This window comes from Ascaphus truei (genome assembly GCF_040206685.1).
Source record: "Ascaphus truei isolate aAscTru1 chromosome 20 unlocalized genomic scaffold, aAscTru1.hap1 SUPER_20_unloc_3, whole genome shotgun sequence".
Lineage (NCBI taxonomy): Eukaryota > Metazoa > Chordata > Amphibia > Anura > Ascaphidae > Ascaphus > Ascaphus truei.
The window spans coordinates 998,804-1,016,052 of NW_027453859.1; the positions used below are offsets into that span (position 1 = coordinate 998,804).

The following is a 17,249-nucleotide window of genomic DNA, read 5'->3' on the forward strand; positions in this document are numbered from 1 at the left end:
AGTGCCCCGGTCCCCTCATCGCTCCCCCCAATCAATATGAAGAGACGACATCTACAATATAACCCACACAAGGTCACATTGCTTTATTTAAAAAATTATTTTTTACAGTTTTATTTTGAAACTGGCGAGGGAGGGTTATACACAGAGGGCAGGGGAGTATACACAGTAATGGCAGGAGTTTATATACAGTGGGAAGGAGGGATATATGCAAATATACACACACTAATAGGTAGGTTACATACACAAAATGGGGAAGGAGTTCTCTATACACACACCATTGGGTGAGGGATGGGTGAGGGATGGGTGAGGGATGGGTGAGGGATGCAGAAACACATTTGGAAGGCGGAGAGTCTGGCAGCTCATTTACGGTTCGCCCGCGCCGTGCCGATGACGCACTCATTCACCTGGAATAAGAAGTGCAGAAGGAGGTTATAGAGGCGGCAATGGCGCCCAGCAGAGTATTAATTCCTCTTGTAACAGTCTCTGCAACGGGCGACCCTCAAATTACTCCACAGGCAAAAATTCACTTATTTTGTCTGGGCTGGTCACATGCGATTACTTGATCATTGTTCTTTCCCATAATCTCAGTGATTCATGGTATCGACAGTATTATAAGGAGGGACGGATCCCTTAACCCCGTCACTGCCATTAGTACCCTTTGTCCCTAGGAGGGACTGACTCCTTAACCCTGTCACTGCCATTAGTACCCTTTGTTCCTAGGAAGGACTGACCCCTTAACAATGTCACTGCCATTAGTACCCTTTGTTCCTACGAGGGACTGACCCCTTAACAATGTCACTGCCATTAGTACCCTTTGCCCCTAGGAGGGACTGACCCCTTAACAATGTCACTGCCATTAGTACCCTTTGCCCCTAGGAGGGACTGACCCCTTAACAATGTCACTGCCATTAGTACCCTTTGTTCCTAGGAGGGACTGACTCCTTAACCCTGTCACTACCATTAGTACCCTTTGTTCCTAGGAGGGACTGACCCCTTAACAATGTCACTGCCATTTGTAGACTTTGCCCCTAGGAGGGACTGACCCCTTAACCATGTCACTGCCATTAGTACCCTTTGTTCCTAGGAGGGACTGACTCCTTAACCCTGTCACTGCCATTAGTACCCTTTGCCACTAGGAGGGACTGACCCTTGCACACTCACCTTGCTGGCAAACCGTAAAGAATTCAAAGTCTCTGCAAAGTTCTCATCAAGCGGGGAAATGTTTACAAACATTAACCTGAGGGGGTGAGAGAGGGAGTGAGAGAGAGGGGTGAGAGAGGGAGAGATGGGGGGTTGGGGGTGTCACACATTACACTCCCGTTGGGTAACTCACATTTTGGCGTTGCCCCCCAGACTGTTCTGTAGGAGGTACGTCAGCTTACTGTTCCTGTATGGGACGTGCGCTTCCTGCACAGAGGGAGAGAGACAGAACACACCACTTTCATAAAAAAAGAGACAGCCTTTCAAATGATGAGACCGCTCAGGTCTGTCAGCTATCCGTGTCAGTCACACGAGTCCCAGGTATCTGTATGTAACCGCGCTCTGCCCTGGGAAAATGAGACCGCTTCTTCTGTTTCTCATAAAACGGCTGGTCCCTTAACCCTGTCACTGCCATTAATACATTTTGCCCCTAGGACACACTGACCCGTTAACCCTGTCACTGCCTTAGTACACTTTGCCCCTAGGAGACACTAACCCCTTAACCCTGTCACTGCCATTAGTACCCTTTGCCCCTAGGAGACAGTGACCCCTTAACCATGCACCTCTGTAGCGACCAGTCGTGATGTATCTAGCTGCATATCTGTGACAGATATTGTGGATGTAATGTGGCCGGCAGTTACCTTGTTACATAGCGAGGTTATAACCAGCCCCAGGTTGGACAGGGACGTGTTGATACACTGCGTCTCCCTCAGTCTGTCCCCTATAGACAGCGACCGATCCAGACGCTCGCTCCCCGCAAGATCAATCAGACTCAGCAGAGCTGGGGGCACAAACACGGCACTTGTAACATATAGCGTATGCACACGCACTGTGGGTAGATACACACACGTACACGCACGCAACAGATCATCATCTGGTCAGTTGGGGCTACCCCCAGGGTATATACCACATTAAACAGACCGTATATAGCATCACTTACACGACGTCCGGACGTCTCGCGTCAGGTTCTCGCCCTCGATCTTCAGCTGGAAGACGCTATGACTGCGGGAGGATCGGTCATTCAGAGCGGTTTTGGCCACGGAGCGGTTTGCGTTTGCCGTCCGGAGCAGCTCATGGACCTGGGAGGATTGCGAGGTTACAGACGCACACGCCAGTTCACAAAATGCTGCACAACCCACACCACACGTGGCTTACCTCCTCCTCGCTGGCCACGTCCACATAGCGCAGGTTGGTCACGTAGACCTGGCTGTTTGTGGAGCTGACCTTCCGGATCTCATACTCCAGCTTTTTATCCGGCCGGGTCACCAGCAGGTCCCGCAGAGACTCGTTATATATCTCCAGGAAGCTGGCCGTAAAGGTATACTGGAAGCGAAACAAGCATTGTACCTAAACAGCAAGATCCTGTCCAAGCACAGGGCAATACTCTATAGGCCCACCCACCGGAGAACCAATACACCCCACAGGGTAATACTCTATAGGCCCACCCACCGGAGAACCAATACACCCCACAGGGTAATACTCTATAGGCCCACCCACCGGAGAACCAATACACCCCACAGGGTAATACTCTATAGGCCCACTATAAGGGGTATAAGACTGTAACAATGGTATTTGGGACCAAGACTAAATTTGTAAAGCTTCCAGTGACTGAGCTCCTGATTAGAACCAACGCTAACACCACCCTAACACCTGTCACTAGTTTTAAATACCTGGGCTTATGGTTTGACTCCCACTTAACATTCGGGATGCACATTGATACCCTGACAACCAAGACCTATGCCAAACTAGGGGTACTTTACAGGAACAAATCCTCCCTAAGTCTCCTGGTCAGAAAACATATCGCACAGCAGATGCTAATGCCAATTATTGACTATGGAGACATAGTATATGGCTCGGCACCTCAAACCCACCTTGGCAAACTTGACACCCTCTACAATTCAATTTGTCGTTTTGTTCTCCAATGCAACTACAACACACATCACTGTGAAATGCTCAAAGAACTAGATTGGTCATCACTAGAGTCTATGCGCAAAGTTCACATTTCCTGTCTTGCCTTCAAATTCTTTATGGACAAGCTACCCAGCTATCTGAACAAGCTCCTCACCCCCACCACATGCAGCACCTATCACCTGAGATCAGACTCTAAAAGACTGTTCATGGTCTCAAGGCTCAACAAAGTATCCGGCCGTTCCTTCTTCTCTTACCGTGCTCCCCAAAACTGGAACAACCTACCAGAGACTCTCACATCCACCACCAGTCTAAGTTCTTTCAAATCTAAGGCTGTCTCACATTTTAACCTGGTCTGTAACTGTTACATACGCCCATAATATATATTATCTGTAACTGTTACATACGCCTATAATATATATTATCTGTAACTGTTACATACGCTCATAATATATATTTTCTTTAACTGTGCACGCAATGTCTTGTATATAATGTATACCTTGTTCATTTATGTAACTGTATTTGTAACCATGTATTATTTGTCTTACTCTGTGCCCAGGACATGCGTGAAAACGAGAGGTAACTCTCAATGTATTACTTCCTGTAACACATGTTATAAATAAGTGAATAGGCTAAAGGCGGTGATGTTGCTCTGTCCCTTGCACAGTAAATATGAAGCCGCCATTAGTCAGACTCCGACGCGCATGCGAGGCCTCCTTACCTCCCACCCGTTGGTGCTCAGCTCCTCCGCGTGGCGGAATATTTGGTGGATGGCTCTGGGGATCATTCCCATGGTTTCCGGGGAGCCATGCCGTGGTCCCTCCATGGTGTAAGTCTTCCCGCTGCCCGTCTGGCCGTATGCGAAGATACACACGGGGTAACCGTCCAGCGCAGACTGCCCGGGAGAAACAGTTACAGTTCTGCATTACAGCCTCCTCTAGCAGGGAAGGGGTTAACACAAGTGTGAGCGCACACGTACACACCTGAACCAGTAACTCAATCTCCTCAAACACGGCAGGCTGGCCGCACGACGGGGGGAAGACGCAGTCAAAGCTGAAATCGTATTTAACGGCGTCCTTTCTTTCTCGCCCAACGTGAGACTGCAGGGAAGAAATAAGTGAGCGAGAGGGGACAGGGCGCCAGGGGGAGTGGGGACAGGGTGCCAGGGGGGAGTGGGGAGAGGGGACAGGGCGCCAAGGGGAGTGGGGACAGGGCGCCGGGGGGAGTGGGGACAGGGCGCCAAGGGGAGTGGGGACAGGGCGCCGGGGGTGGGGGGGGAGAAGAGGGGACAGGGCGCCTGGGGGAGAGAGGACAGGGCGCCGGGGGGGGGGGGAGGGGGGAGAGGGCGCCAGGGGGGGGGGGGGGGTGGTGGGGGGTAGATGGGGGGGGGGGGGGGGGGAAAGAGGAAACAGGGCGCCGGGGGGGGGGGGAGGAGAGAGGGGACAGGGCGCCGGGGGGGGGGGTGACAACAGGGCGCCGGGGGGGGGGGGGGGGGGGGGGTTTGGACAAGGCGCCGGGGAAGGGGGGGGGGGGGGAAAGAGGGGACAGGGCGCTGAGGAGGGAAGGGGGGGGGGGACGACAGGGCGCTGGGGGACAGGGCGCCGGGGGGGGGGGTTTGGACAGGGCACCGGGACGACGACAGGGCACCAGGGGAGGGGGGGGGAGACAGGGCGCCGGGGGGGGGGGGGGGGGGGAGGAGAGCGGAGAGGGGACAGGGCGCCGGGGGGAGAGCAGAGAGGGGACAGGGCGCCGGGGGGAGGAGGACAGGGGGGTGAATGCGATGCATCAGACAAACCAAAGGCTCATCGCCACAGATTCCCACCGCCCAGCACACATCTCTTACCTCCTCCGTCTTGGATAAGACTATACACTGCTCGTCGCCCTTAGGGAAGGAGATGTGACTGGCGGGCAGCGTCTCCTCAGTGTGCAGGGCAGGGCGCACACGGCAGAACACGCGGATGTTTCCCTGAACAGAAGGAAGGGCGGGGTGAGAGAGGGGGCGGGGTGAGGTGAGAGGGCGGGGTGAGAGAGGGGGCGGGGTGAGGTGAGAGAGGGCGGGCCAATCAATACAACATGCAAATAGTAACACGTTTGGCATCCTGTGCTCTTCCCCCGACCCAGCGCCGCACCTTCAGCTCCTGCACCAGGTTATGCAGGCGTCGGCGCTCCGTCTCCAGGGCGTGCACCTGGGCGTCCCGCTCTGCGACGGTCCTTCTGCAGGATGTGAGGTCCTCGCTCTGCTCCCGCACAATGCCCCGCAGCTTGGTGACTTCGCTCTCAGAGCACGCCAGCTTCACCTACAGCAGAGACGGGTCAGTGGTGTCCTACCCGTATGCTAAACATACAGTAAACAGGACAGGTACACGGCCCACCTCCTTGACCTGCAGCAGCTGAGCGAGGCCCCCGTTCGCCTCCTGAAGCTCCTCCACGGTGTGGTTCAGGGACCGAAGCTCCGCCTCCTGTCGCGCGCACAGGCCTGAGAGACGCCCCACCTCCGCCTCAGAGACCGTCAGCTTCTGCTGTGCTGCCTGTAGCTCCAATTCCAGAGCGCTGACGGCAGAGACGAGAGGACATTAAGATAACGAGACAGTACCACTTACTGCACAGAGTATAACTGTACTTATATTATACACAGACACACACACACACACACTGCACAGAGTATAACTGTACTTATATTATACACAGACACACACAAATCAACAATATCCCCATGCAACTCCAGCGTGTAACGGCTGCATGTGTCCGCACATGGACGTGTGTGGGCCCTGGACACGGATATATGGTATCAGTAAAACACACGCACACACTGTGTATTATAACCACGCCACAGCAACACGCTACAAAACGCACACGCCCTGAAGCACAGAGTTGGGAAGTGTATGTAACACTATGAATACACCTCACATTACACATACTGATGTAGGTGTACGAGGAAATACACATCACACACTAGCTGTGTACATGCTTCGGGGGGGGGGGGGGCTCCTGTAACACACACGCACGCACACACACACACACACACACACACACACACACACGTCTCACCAGTTCGCTTGGCTCAGCTTCGTGTTCTCACACGTCAGGGCCTCGAGGTTCCTCCGCATCTGTCCTGCGCTGAGCTGGAGGCGCTGGTTCTCACCGGACAGGCCTTGCACCTTGTCCTTGAAGTTGTTCACTTTGTCCCGCATGTCCGTGACCTGACCCTTCAGGTCCCAAGCTGCCCGCTTCCGCTTGTCACCCGCGGGGGCCGACTGGGCAACACCTGGGGGACAACTTACAGGCGTCACTGGGTCAGACCCACACAGGAGAAGGCCAATGGCAACAAGGTATTAAATGGGTTAAAGAGTCAGTCAAACATAGGAGCAAAGTGACCTAATGACAGGGACGTGGTTAATGGGTTAAAGGGTCAGTCCCACGTAGGGGCAAAGTGACCTAATGACAGGGACGTGTGTAATGGGTCAGTCCCACGTAGGAGCAAAGTGACCTAATGACAGGGAGATGGTTAATGGGTTAAAGGGTCAGTCCCACGTAGGGGCAAAGTGACCCAATGACAGGACGTGGTTAATGGTTCAGTACATTAGTAATGGACTGAGGACTCTGGGTTCCTTAGGCTGTGCCTATAGTGCCGGCGCGTCAAAACAAATGCATTGTCGCCGTCGCTTATAGTGGACGCGACGGAGCGACAGCGCTATCAAAATTCTGGTAGTCAGTAGAATTTGATTTTGAGAGACGGTCTCCACATGTGACTGCCTATCAGCCAATCAGGGAGCTTCTCCGCCCGTCTGCCTCCTTGCTGACGCGACTGGCCTTGTAGCCAGCGACGTCTCCAAACAACAAATTACAACTTTCGCAATGGCGACGTCATCGGTCGCGTCGCGGGCTCTATAAGCGCAGCCTTAGTTCTGCGCAGAAGCAGTAACCTCACCTGACACCGTCACCTTGGATTTTATGGGGACAGCTGGAAAGTGGCACACCATAAAACCCCCAGCTAGGTACCAATAAGGGTGTACTCCGGCAGTGAGATCACACACACACACACACACACACACACACACACACACACACACACACACACACACACCATAAAACCCCAAGCTAGGTACCAATAAGGGTATACTCAGGCAGTGAGATCACACACACACACACACACACACACAACCCCCAGCTAGGTACCAATAAGGGTATACTCCGGCAGTGAGATCGAACACACACACACACACTATATACTCACAGTGTACACAGTGTCGGTCACACAGATCTCTCTCCCTCTCCCAAAACGCACAATTTATAAGAGATACACACTACCTGCAGAGACGACAGCTGGCATCCTGTTCTTTGGTCTTATAGGAGCCAGGGACTGCCTACCTGTAAATCAGACAGCACTAGTTATCCCCCCCGATAGTTCAGCAGTGACCCCCAAATAAAGACCCCCCACATCCTACCCCTTACCTATCACCTGTGCCCTCGGCATCGCAGCCACGGGAGGGGCTCGGAGCCTGGACGTGGCGATACTGGCTGCCACCCGCACCACAGGGGGGTCCTCATCAGGGGAGGAGGCTCGAAAACGCTTCTGAGGAGAGAGACGTGTGACGGTGAGGGAGGAGGTGTGACAGAGAGGAGGCTCGGAAACGCCAAGGAGAGAGACGTGTGACGGTGAGGGGGGAGGTGTGACAGAGAGGAGGCTCGGAAACGCCAAGGAGAGAGACGTGTGACGGGGAGGAGGCTCGGAAACGCCAAGGAGAGAGACGTGTGACGGTGAGGGAGTAACAGGCTCACAGTACAGGTTAAGCCCGTCTGGGTACCTCTGATCCTTGTATTGAGGCTCGGGAGTGTCAGCTCTTGAGCCCAGCAATTGTACATGTATTCTGTAAATTACGCGACAAAGTATTTTGTGCGTTTTTACCTTTCCAGGAGAGTCAGCGAGCAGGGATTGCTGGGCTAGGAGTTTCAAGGGGGGGGGGGGGAGGGGCTACAGAGAAAGTCTTGTCAGAAGGTGTCAAGCTCTTCGGGCTCCAGAGTTGCTGGATACCCCAAAAATGTACCCGGGAATCAGGTCGTAATCCCGGATACATATAGGCACATTGCTCCGGTCAAAATCTCCCCTTGAAAACACTTGTGTGACTCACCGCTAGGATACCCTGCTTCAGCACAGACCATAAATAAATGGGGCATAGAGATGTGTGGTGTCCGTGAACTGGTCAAGGGGTCCCTAGGTTAAGGGCGATACCCAGTTAATGCCCAGGTCACCCAGAACCTGTATAGGGGTTCTGGGGTACTCCAACCCTACATAAGGCTGTGTGGGATTTTATAAGTCTATGTAATAGTGTGTGGGGAATAAGGCTAGTAAGAAACAAAGTGCAGCTTGTTATTCTATTCCCCATAGCCAGAAGACCTAGAATTGTGTAAAGTGTATATTTCTTATTAAACAGTGTGGTTTAAAACATACATGCTTGTGCTCAGTAATATGAGCTGGGACTTTCAGGTCCAATGTTCTGAGGGACCATATGGCCACCAAGCTAGGTGCCAGAGTGTCTACTCGGACATCGGACATGAAAGCCACAGAGGGTGCCAAAGTGTCTACTCGGACATCGGACATGAAAGCCACAGAGGGTGCCAGAGTGTCTACTCGGACATCGGACATGAAAGCCACAGAGGGTGCCAGAGGTGGGAAGAGCATTTGTATGGGAGGTTTAGGCCGAGTACCCGCGTCCTGGGATAAAGGAAAGTCCTACGCTTGCTTCACTAGACTGGCATCGCTCTGATTGGCTGGTGAGAAAGTTCCCACGCTAGGATTGGCTGTAGTTTTTCATGAATGAACTCTGAGATACTATAAGAAACCCCCAGCCAATCCTTTAACGAGATTCTCAGCGCCAGCACAGCAGCGGCAAATTTGAAATGACCAAAAGATGCTCCGAAAGAAATAGCAAAGTCACCGGCTTCGTGCGGCCAAGTTCTGAGACCTGAACGTAGCGCTCGCGGCTGGGATTACAAGCCGAAGTTAGTTCCAGGACGCTTGGAGCCAACTCCCGGTGAAGAGATTTCAGCGCCTCCGGAGGAAAGACAGCGCTGGCGTCAGGAACGTCGGGCCCATTTCAGTTCCAGGACATTTTGGTCTGAGTCCCGGTCAACTAAAGACTCTTGTGTTAGGAAAGCTAGGAAAGTCTAGTTTTTGCCCCAGGTCCCAAGTAAATGTGTCTCTTCTTGTGTACTTTGTGTTCCACTGTGTGTGTGTGCCTTTTCCTGCGAATATATTTCCAATTAATTTGCCTTATCTTGTTTTGCTCAATGTATGATCCTGATAAAAAGGAGTAAACGCCTCACTCCCGTGACAGACGGGCGTTACAGAGACGTGTGATACTCACTCACCGCACAGACACAAATATCATATAATCACCCAGCTATCCCCTCAGCTGGGGAGGAGACTGGGAAACGCCTCTGAGAGGGGAGAGACGGGCGTTACAGAGATGTGCGATACATATAATCACTCAGGTAACCCCATATAAAGAAGGATTGCACCCCTCCCCCTCCCTCACCTTCTCTGTTGATTCCTGGTTCTCATCACACCGGACACGTTTGGTGCGGGGCAAGATGGGCAGACGGGAAGCCATCTTTACTGCGGCCTGGGGCTCCTCCTGAGACTGGAAAGGGAAAGAAAATGGGTCTGCAGCTTTAAAAGGTGGTCATGTAACTGGGTTTATTACACGTGCGTACGAGAGTAACAGGGTACCAAATACATCCCCTCACTTATCGTTGTAATGGAGATGTGAGGTTAAGTGCATAATATATCCCAAGGACGTGAGGAGAGATCTCACCGGAGTGCAGAATTCAGTGCGAGATCTGACGGCCGCTGAGATTTCCCGTCACAGACTGAGACCCGTCACCAGACACTTACAGATTGGCAGTGTTGCAGTGTAAAGGTATTTTCCAGGCTTTGCGGTGTCAGGGCACTGAACTCCTACACTATTTTTCATACATCATGATGAACACGACACACAAACAGCGCAAGCCCTTGGACTCCCAAACAAAGACATTAAAAAAAAAAATCAATTTCAATCAATTAAAGAAACGTCGCACCCATCAGGCCCTGGTGCTTTGGCATTTGTTGATTTTTTTAATCGACTTTTTTCGGTTATGGAAAATAGCTAATTTAAATCTTTGTTGATCTTCCCTCGTTAATTTAGGCAATTTAAATTTTCTCATGAAATCCTCCATCATGGCTGCGTTTTCCTCACTCTTTCCATATGAGTTTTTTGATAGTATCCTTGAAAGGAAGTAAATAATGCAATAAAAAGAGGACGGGGTGGTTGGTGTGTGTATATAAGTGGGGGAGAGAGTGTGTAAGTTGGGGAGACTGTGTGTGTGTGTAAGTGGAAGAGTGTGTCTAAGTGGGGGATTGAGGGGGGGTGGGGCGGAAGAGAGTGCCAGGGGGGACAGGGGAGGGGGGAGGAGACGGAGAGACGGCAAGGCGGGGGGAGGAGACGGAGAGACGGCAAGGCGGGGGGAGGAGACGGAGAGACGGCAAGGCGGGGGGAGGAGACGGAAAGGCGGGGGGAGGAGACGGAGAGACGGCAAGGCGGGGGGAGGAGACGGAGAGACGGCAAGGCGGGGGGAGGAGACGGAGAGACGGGGGGAGGAGACGGAGAGACGGGGGGAGGAGACGGAGAGACGGCAAGGCGGGGGGAGGAGACGGAGAGACGGCAAGGAGGGGGAGGAAACAGAGAGACGGCAAGGAGGGGGAGGAGACAGACGGCAAGGAGGGGGAGGAGACAGAGACGGCATGGAGGGCGAGGAGATGGATGAGATAAATAGGAGAGGTGGGAGTGTAGTGAGCACAGAGAGGAGCAGACACTAAGGCAGGGAGTGCAAAGAGTAGCAGGGCATAACAGAGTGGAGGAGAGACAGCAAGGGAGTAAATGGGGCGTATTGTGCAGAGAGGAGCAGACAGACAAAGAGAGGGGAGGAGAGAGTGCAGAGAGGAGCAGGGCATGATGGAGAAAAGAGTGAGGCTGCACTTATGGTAGACGCAACGGGAATTTCTGAAGCCGGTCAAATTTGATTTTTCAGAGGCTGTCGCCACATGTGACAGCCTCTGAACCAAAGACCTGGTTGCCCGGGACGTCGCCGGAAAGCGAATTACAACTTTCGCTAGCGGCGACGGGTGACGTCATCTATCGCGTCAAGCGCACTATAAGTGCGGCCTTAGGCTGCGTCCCCCGGGCCACGCTCATGCTTGAGTGGTTACATCACTAACTCTCCAAGCATGAGCGTTTGGCTGTCAGGCAACTTTTTCGGCGAGCGGGCGGCGTGGCCTAAACACCGACTGGCGCTGAATGGCTGAGGAGGTCATGTGATCATTCAAAGTCAATTTAATCTGTCTCAGCAAGCGCAGTCAGCGGCAGCGTGAACGCAGCCTAGTGCTGGAGAAAGGGGGGACAGGAGACAGCAGGGAATACAGGGAGGGGTGAAAACAAAGTCATGCTTCATTAATAACCTTGCAGCTGTCCTAGATCGGTGTATGTTACGCCGGGTACAGCCAGTGTGTGTATATGTGTGTGTGTGTATGTGTGTGTGAGTATATATAAATATCACATATAAAAGGAACACAAGTAATTACTGTGATGGCGCATATAATAATAATTGTAGCCATGCCACCTGTGGCTACTAGCCTGCTTCCCTCCTGGCAGTAATCCCTGGTACAATCAGCCTGCCAGTAGTCAATATGGGTTATCCCTCTCCGAGGAGCTGCACTTGAGTGACAGTGGGAGGCGGTGACCAATCATCACAGATCTGGTGCCCTCCTCCTGGCTGTACTTAAGGGCCGTGCCGCCCCAAATTCTGTAGTGCCTCTATCCACTTGAGGCAGGTCACACAGCCGAGAGCCTGCATTTTGGGCCTTCTCTGGTCCTCTTCCCTGCAGGGAAGAGTGTGTACCATACCTCTGCTAGAGAGGTAGGGAAGAGCTGGGACGGCTGCGGGTCCCCTTGGCTTGTAGTGGCGGTCCAGGGACCATCCTTTAGTGGTAGCGGAGAGACTGCATCGGGCAGAACCTGCTGTGTGACGGTGCTATACAGAAGAGTAATAAACCCGTTCCTGTTATACCTCCTGCCTTGTGTGTGACCTTACTGGGGGGGAGAGGTAATCGGTACTACCGTGGAAGATCACCTTCAGTTCCAGGAGCCTACGGCAGATGGAGGCGCTGCACTGCTAAAGAGATATGTGGGGTATGAACCCCAGAATCCTAGTCCTGTGTCCCCACTACCACTGGTGGACGACTCGGCCCTCCTGTTACCAGCAGGTATCATGCACCACACGTACAGTAATGGTAGAATCTCCCACCGGGAGGGGGAAACACTGTTACATAATATAACAAGGAGAGGAGAAAGATCCCAAATAAGGTGCACCTCCCCGTGATAGATAGAGATATATATCTATACAAAACACAAAATGTTCAGGGAACTCAAATAGGCAAAAATAGGGCAAATCACATATGTTAGCAGCCAGGGTGCTCGCAGTGCCGCCGGGATCAGCACCCAGCCGCAGGAATATACAGAACACAAAACATCCAGGCGACCCGCGGCGAGCGCTGGCTAATGTCAACGCTAAAAAGGTTTCATCCGTCTCAGAAGCATCAGATATGTACATACATACATACATATATACACATACATACATACACACCATATATTGACAAAGTTGAGACATTAGGGGGTCTGGCATAACAACATAACAGCATTTAGGATGAAGCCATTTTGTGTGAATATTTCAATCCGCCATCTCGTCTCTGTGAGTCTTAATTTCTGTGTTACATTTCTGTATAAACAAAAGTGTGAAGCAGAGAATGGATGTTCTCGCTCTTAGCTGAATTTATTGACCCTTCCTCATCCAATCAGCTTCAAATTGAAAGTGTAAACAGGCCAGAGGTTGTGAGAACCCTTGAGATAAGCTACAGAGAAACTAGTTCTCACACACATGCCAGGTGGCAGGATAGGCACATCCCATTTAACCCCAGAATGGTTTCTAGCTGACAGGCAGTTATACAATATTATTATGTATTACAAAATGACATCGGCTTTAATATTGTTATGTATTATAAAATGAGGTAATGTTTAGTGACGTGCAAGCCCCCCATAAAGGGGTGGAGCTTTAGGATTTAGGGTATAAATATATGGCATACCGTGTTATTGTGAGAGAGCTTTTGTTTTGAAGCTGTCTCCGTTGTGCACTTGACGAATAAATTCACGTGTTATTCTGTCTCAAAATAACCTCAGACTGTGTTTCTTATTTACGTCTCTCTCTCACATACATATATATATTATACACATACATATATACACACACACACACACACAGTGATACCCGCCTCCCAAGCGCGCTTGCTGTCTCCTCTGCCAGGACAGCAAAAAGCTCCTGGTAGAGCGAGCGTCAGCACCAAAGTATGTACTATGTCCCAGGCCTTTGACATGTGAATGTGCTCACGAGATAGATGTAGATACACACTATATAAACATAGTCACCAAAAGTATATAACATGCATACAATACACTCACCATACGTAATGCTGTGACCCGGCGGATATGTTTGTATATGTATCCCTCACTACGCTTTTGTGTACGTGTGCGCACACATGCATACATCTGTATATACCCTCTGTGTGTGCGTACATACATAATACCCCTATCTATATAGTGTGTGTGTGTGTGTGTGTGTGTGTGTGTGTGTGTGTGTGTGTGTGTGTGTGTATATATATAATATCCGCAGCGCTCTCGGGTAAGTTTTCATGTACAAAAGGTTTATTGCATCAATCTAACATCAGGGGTGAAGTACAGGAAGAAATGGAGCAACGTCTATATATACACCTCTCTCTCTGTACTGCGCCCTCGGTGTGTGTGTGTGTGTGTGTGTGTGTGTGTGTGTGTGTGTGTGTGTGTGTGTGTGTGTGTGTGTGTATATATATATATATATATATATATATATATATATATATATATATAATCAATGAAAAAATAGTTTGCACTCACGGTTTCTCAAATGAAGGCAGATGCTCGTCCCATATAGAAACATGTCCAGGGAAACCCAGGTAACAAAGAGACAGCACGCCGCAATATAATGAAGTAAATAAAGTGTATTAACAACACAGGGCTGCCCTTCATTATATTGCGGTGTGCTGTCTCTTTGTTACCTGGATTTCCCTGGACATGTTTCTATATGGGACGAGCATCTGCCTTCATTTGAGAAACCGTGAGTGCAAACTATTTTTTCATTGATATAGATATAGATACACACACACACACACACACACACACACACACACACACACACACACACACACACACACACACACACACACACACACACACCTCTATCTCTCGGTGTATATATACACCTCTCTGTACTGTGCGCCGCTCCCTCAGTATGTATATATGTGTGTATATACCTCTCTCCCGGTGTATATACACACACCTCTCTCCCGGTGTATATACACACACCTCTCTCCCGGTGTATATACACACACCTCTCTCCCGGTGTATATACACACACCTCTCTCCCGGTGTATATACACACACACCTCTCTCCCGGTGTATATACACACACACCTCTCTCCCGGTGTATATACACACACCTCTCTCCCGGTGTGTGTGTGTGTGTGTGTGTGTATATATATATCTCCCGGTGTATATATACCTCTCTCCCGGTGTATATATACCTCTCTCCCGGTGTGTATATATACACCTCTCTCCCGGTGTATATATACCTCTCTCCCGGTGTATATATACCTCTCTCCCGGTGTATATATATATACCTCTCTCCCAGTGTATATATATATACCTCTCTCCCAGTGTATATATATATACCTCTCTCCCAGTGTATATCTCTCCCGGTGTGTATATATATATACCTCTCTCCCGGTGCATATATACCTCTCTCCCGGTGTATATATACCTCTCTCCCGATGTATATATACATACCTCTCTCCCGGTGTATATATACCTCTCTCCCGGTGTATATATATACCTCTCTCCCGGTGTATATATACACCTCTCTCCCGATGTATATATACCTCTCTCCCGATGTATATATACCTCTCTCCCGATGTATATATACACACCTCTCTCTCGGTGTATATATACCTCTCTCCCGGTGTATATATATACCTCTCTCCCGGTGTATATATACACACCTCTCTCCCGGTGTATATATATACCTCTCTCCCAGTGTATATATATACACCTCTCTCCCGGTGTATGTATATCTCTCCCGGTGTATATATACCTCTCTCCCGATGTATATACCTCTCTCCCGGTGTATATACACCTCTCTCCCGGTGTATATATACCTCTCTCCCGGTGTATATATACACCTCTCTCCCAGTGTATATCTCTCCCGGTGTATATATATACACCTCTCTCCCGGTGTATATATACCTCTCTCCCGGTGTATATATACCTCTCTCCCAGTGTATATCTCTCCCGGTGTATATATATACCTCTCTCCCGGTGTATATATACCTCTCTCCCGGTGTATATATACCTCTCTCCCAGTGTATATCTCTCCCGGTGTATATATATACCTCTCTCCCGGTGTATATATACCTCTCTCCCGGTGTATATATACCTCTCTCCCGGTGTATATATATACCTCTCTCCCGGTGTATATATATACCTCTCTCCCGGTGTATATATATACCTCTCTCCCGGTGTATATATATACCTCTCTCCCGGTGTATATATATACCTCTCTCCCGGTGTATATATACCTCTCTCCCGGTGTATATATACCTATCTCCCGGTGTATATATACCTATCTCCCGGTGTATATATACCTATCTCCCGGTGTATATATACCCATCTCCCGGTGTATATATATACCTCTCTCCCGGTGTATATATACCTCTCTCCCGGTGTATATACCTCTCTCCCGGTGTATATATACCTCTCTCCCGGTGTATGTATATCTCTCCCGGTGTATATATATACCTCTCTCCCGGTGTGTATATACCTCTCTCCCGGTGTATATATACCTCTCTCCCGGTGTATATATACCTCTCTCCCGGTGTATATATACCTCTCTCCCGGTGTGTATACACCTCTCTCCCGGTGTATATATCTCTCTGGACTCCGCGCCGCTCTCTCGGACTCACGAAGCTTCTGTGTAAAATTCAAACCTGGCGGCCGTTGGCATCTTCAGAACTCCTTCTTGGAGGTGACCAATGGGAGCGCCTGAACGGGCGGAACGGAGCTGTGATTGGACCAAATATTTGTTTTCAAAAGACCAGTCTTGAAGAGCCAATCAGGCAGAGGGAGTGACGTCACGGTCACGAAGTTGTTGGAATCAAATAGGAGAGGGTTGGAGGCGGAGGGGAAAGCGGGTTCTGACGTCACGGGCCGGGCCAATAGGAGGACGAGGAGTGGGCGCGCTGCGACCGCCGCTGCTGAGGGCGGGAAGCACGGGGGCGCGCGCACACGGGGAGGCTGGGAGCTCGGGGGCGCGCGCACACGGGGTGGCGGGAGAGGCGGGAAGCTCTGGGGGTAAGAGGGGTGCACAGTTGAAATCGTGCAGTAAGGGTGACTCCTGTCCACTGTCTCTCCTCCCCCCCCTGTCCACTGTCCTCCCCCCCCTGTCCACTGTCCTCCCCCCCTCCTGTCCACTGTCTCTCCTCCCCCCCCTGTCCACTGTCTCTCCTCCCCCCCTTCCTCCCCCCCTCCTGTCCACTTTCCCCCCCCCTCCTGTCCACTGTCTCTCCTCCCCCCCTGTCCACTGTCTCCCCCCTCATGTCCACTGACCCCCCCATCCTGTCCACTCCACTGCCCCCCCTCCTGTCCACTCCACTGCCCCCCCTCCTGTCCACTCCACTGCCCCCCCTCCTGTCCACTCCACTGCCCCCCCTCCTGTCCACTCCACTGCCCCCCCTCCTGTCCACTCCACTGCCCCCCCTCCTGTCCACTCCACTGCCCCCCCTCCTGTCCACTGCCCCCCCCCCTCCTGTCCACTGTCCCTCCCTCCCTCTGGGGGCGGGGGGGAACGGAGAAAGAGGGGGAGAGGAGGGAGTGGGAAATTTAACTCCCGGGCAACGCCGGGCCTCTCAGCTAGTATTTATATATATATATATTCCAAAAGATTGGAGCGGGTGCTTCTGCTAA

The 17,249-nt window shown here is 51.3% G+C and overlaps 1 protein-coding gene across 4 annotated transcripts; it reads right to left on the reverse strand.

Moving 5' to 3' along the window:
* Nucleotides 1-95: 95 nt before the first annotated feature.
* KIFC1 (kinesin family member C1) lies at nt 96-16,303 on the reverse strand. 4 transcript variants are annotated; one of them, XM_075580955.1, is made up of 16 exons: nt 16,174-16,303; nt 9,645-9,749; nt 7,561-7,681; nt 7,417-7,476; nt 6,157-6,373; nt 5,481-5,658; nt 5,238-5,405; nt 4,952-5,074; nt 4,092-4,208; nt 3,830-4,003; nt 2,356-2,523; nt 2,141-2,279; nt 1,842-1,981; nt 1,334-1,407; nt 1,162-1,237; nt 96-404 (listed from the first exon to the last, which is right to left on the reverse strand). In XM_075580955.1, exons 2-16 carry the CDS (start codon nt 9,717-9,719, stop codon nt 360-362), a joined length of 1,875 nt encoding a protein of 624 aa, XP_075437070.1. In that variant the 5' UTR covers nt 9,720-9,749; nt 16,174-16,303; the 3' UTR covers nt 96-359. The 4 variants fall into 4 exon arrangements, with proteins under 4 accessions (XP_075437070.1, XP_075437072.1, XP_075437073.1 ...); XM_075580957.1 differs by having other exon boundaries at nt 16,152-16,290; XM_075580958.1 differs by lacking the exon at nt 16,174-16,303 and adding an exon at nt 14,816-14,829.
* Between the last annotated feature and the right edge of the window lie 946 nt (nt 16,304-17,249).

Excerpts from the sequence above, each read along its gene's own strand:
- KIFC1 (XM_075580955.1), bottom strand. The coding sequence starts at position 9,719 with ATGGCTTCCCGTCTGCCCATCTTGCCCCGCACCAAACGTGTCCGGTGT. Across the intron at positions 4,209-4,951 it reads TCTTATCCAAGACGGAGGAG|TCTCACGTTGGGCGAGAAAG; the intron begins GTAAGAGATGTG and ends TCTTCCCTGCAG. Across the intron at positions 2,280-2,355 it reads ACGTGGCCAGCGAGGAGGAG|GTCCATGAGCTGCTCCGGAC; the intron begins GTAAGCCACGTG and ends CAATCCTCCCAG.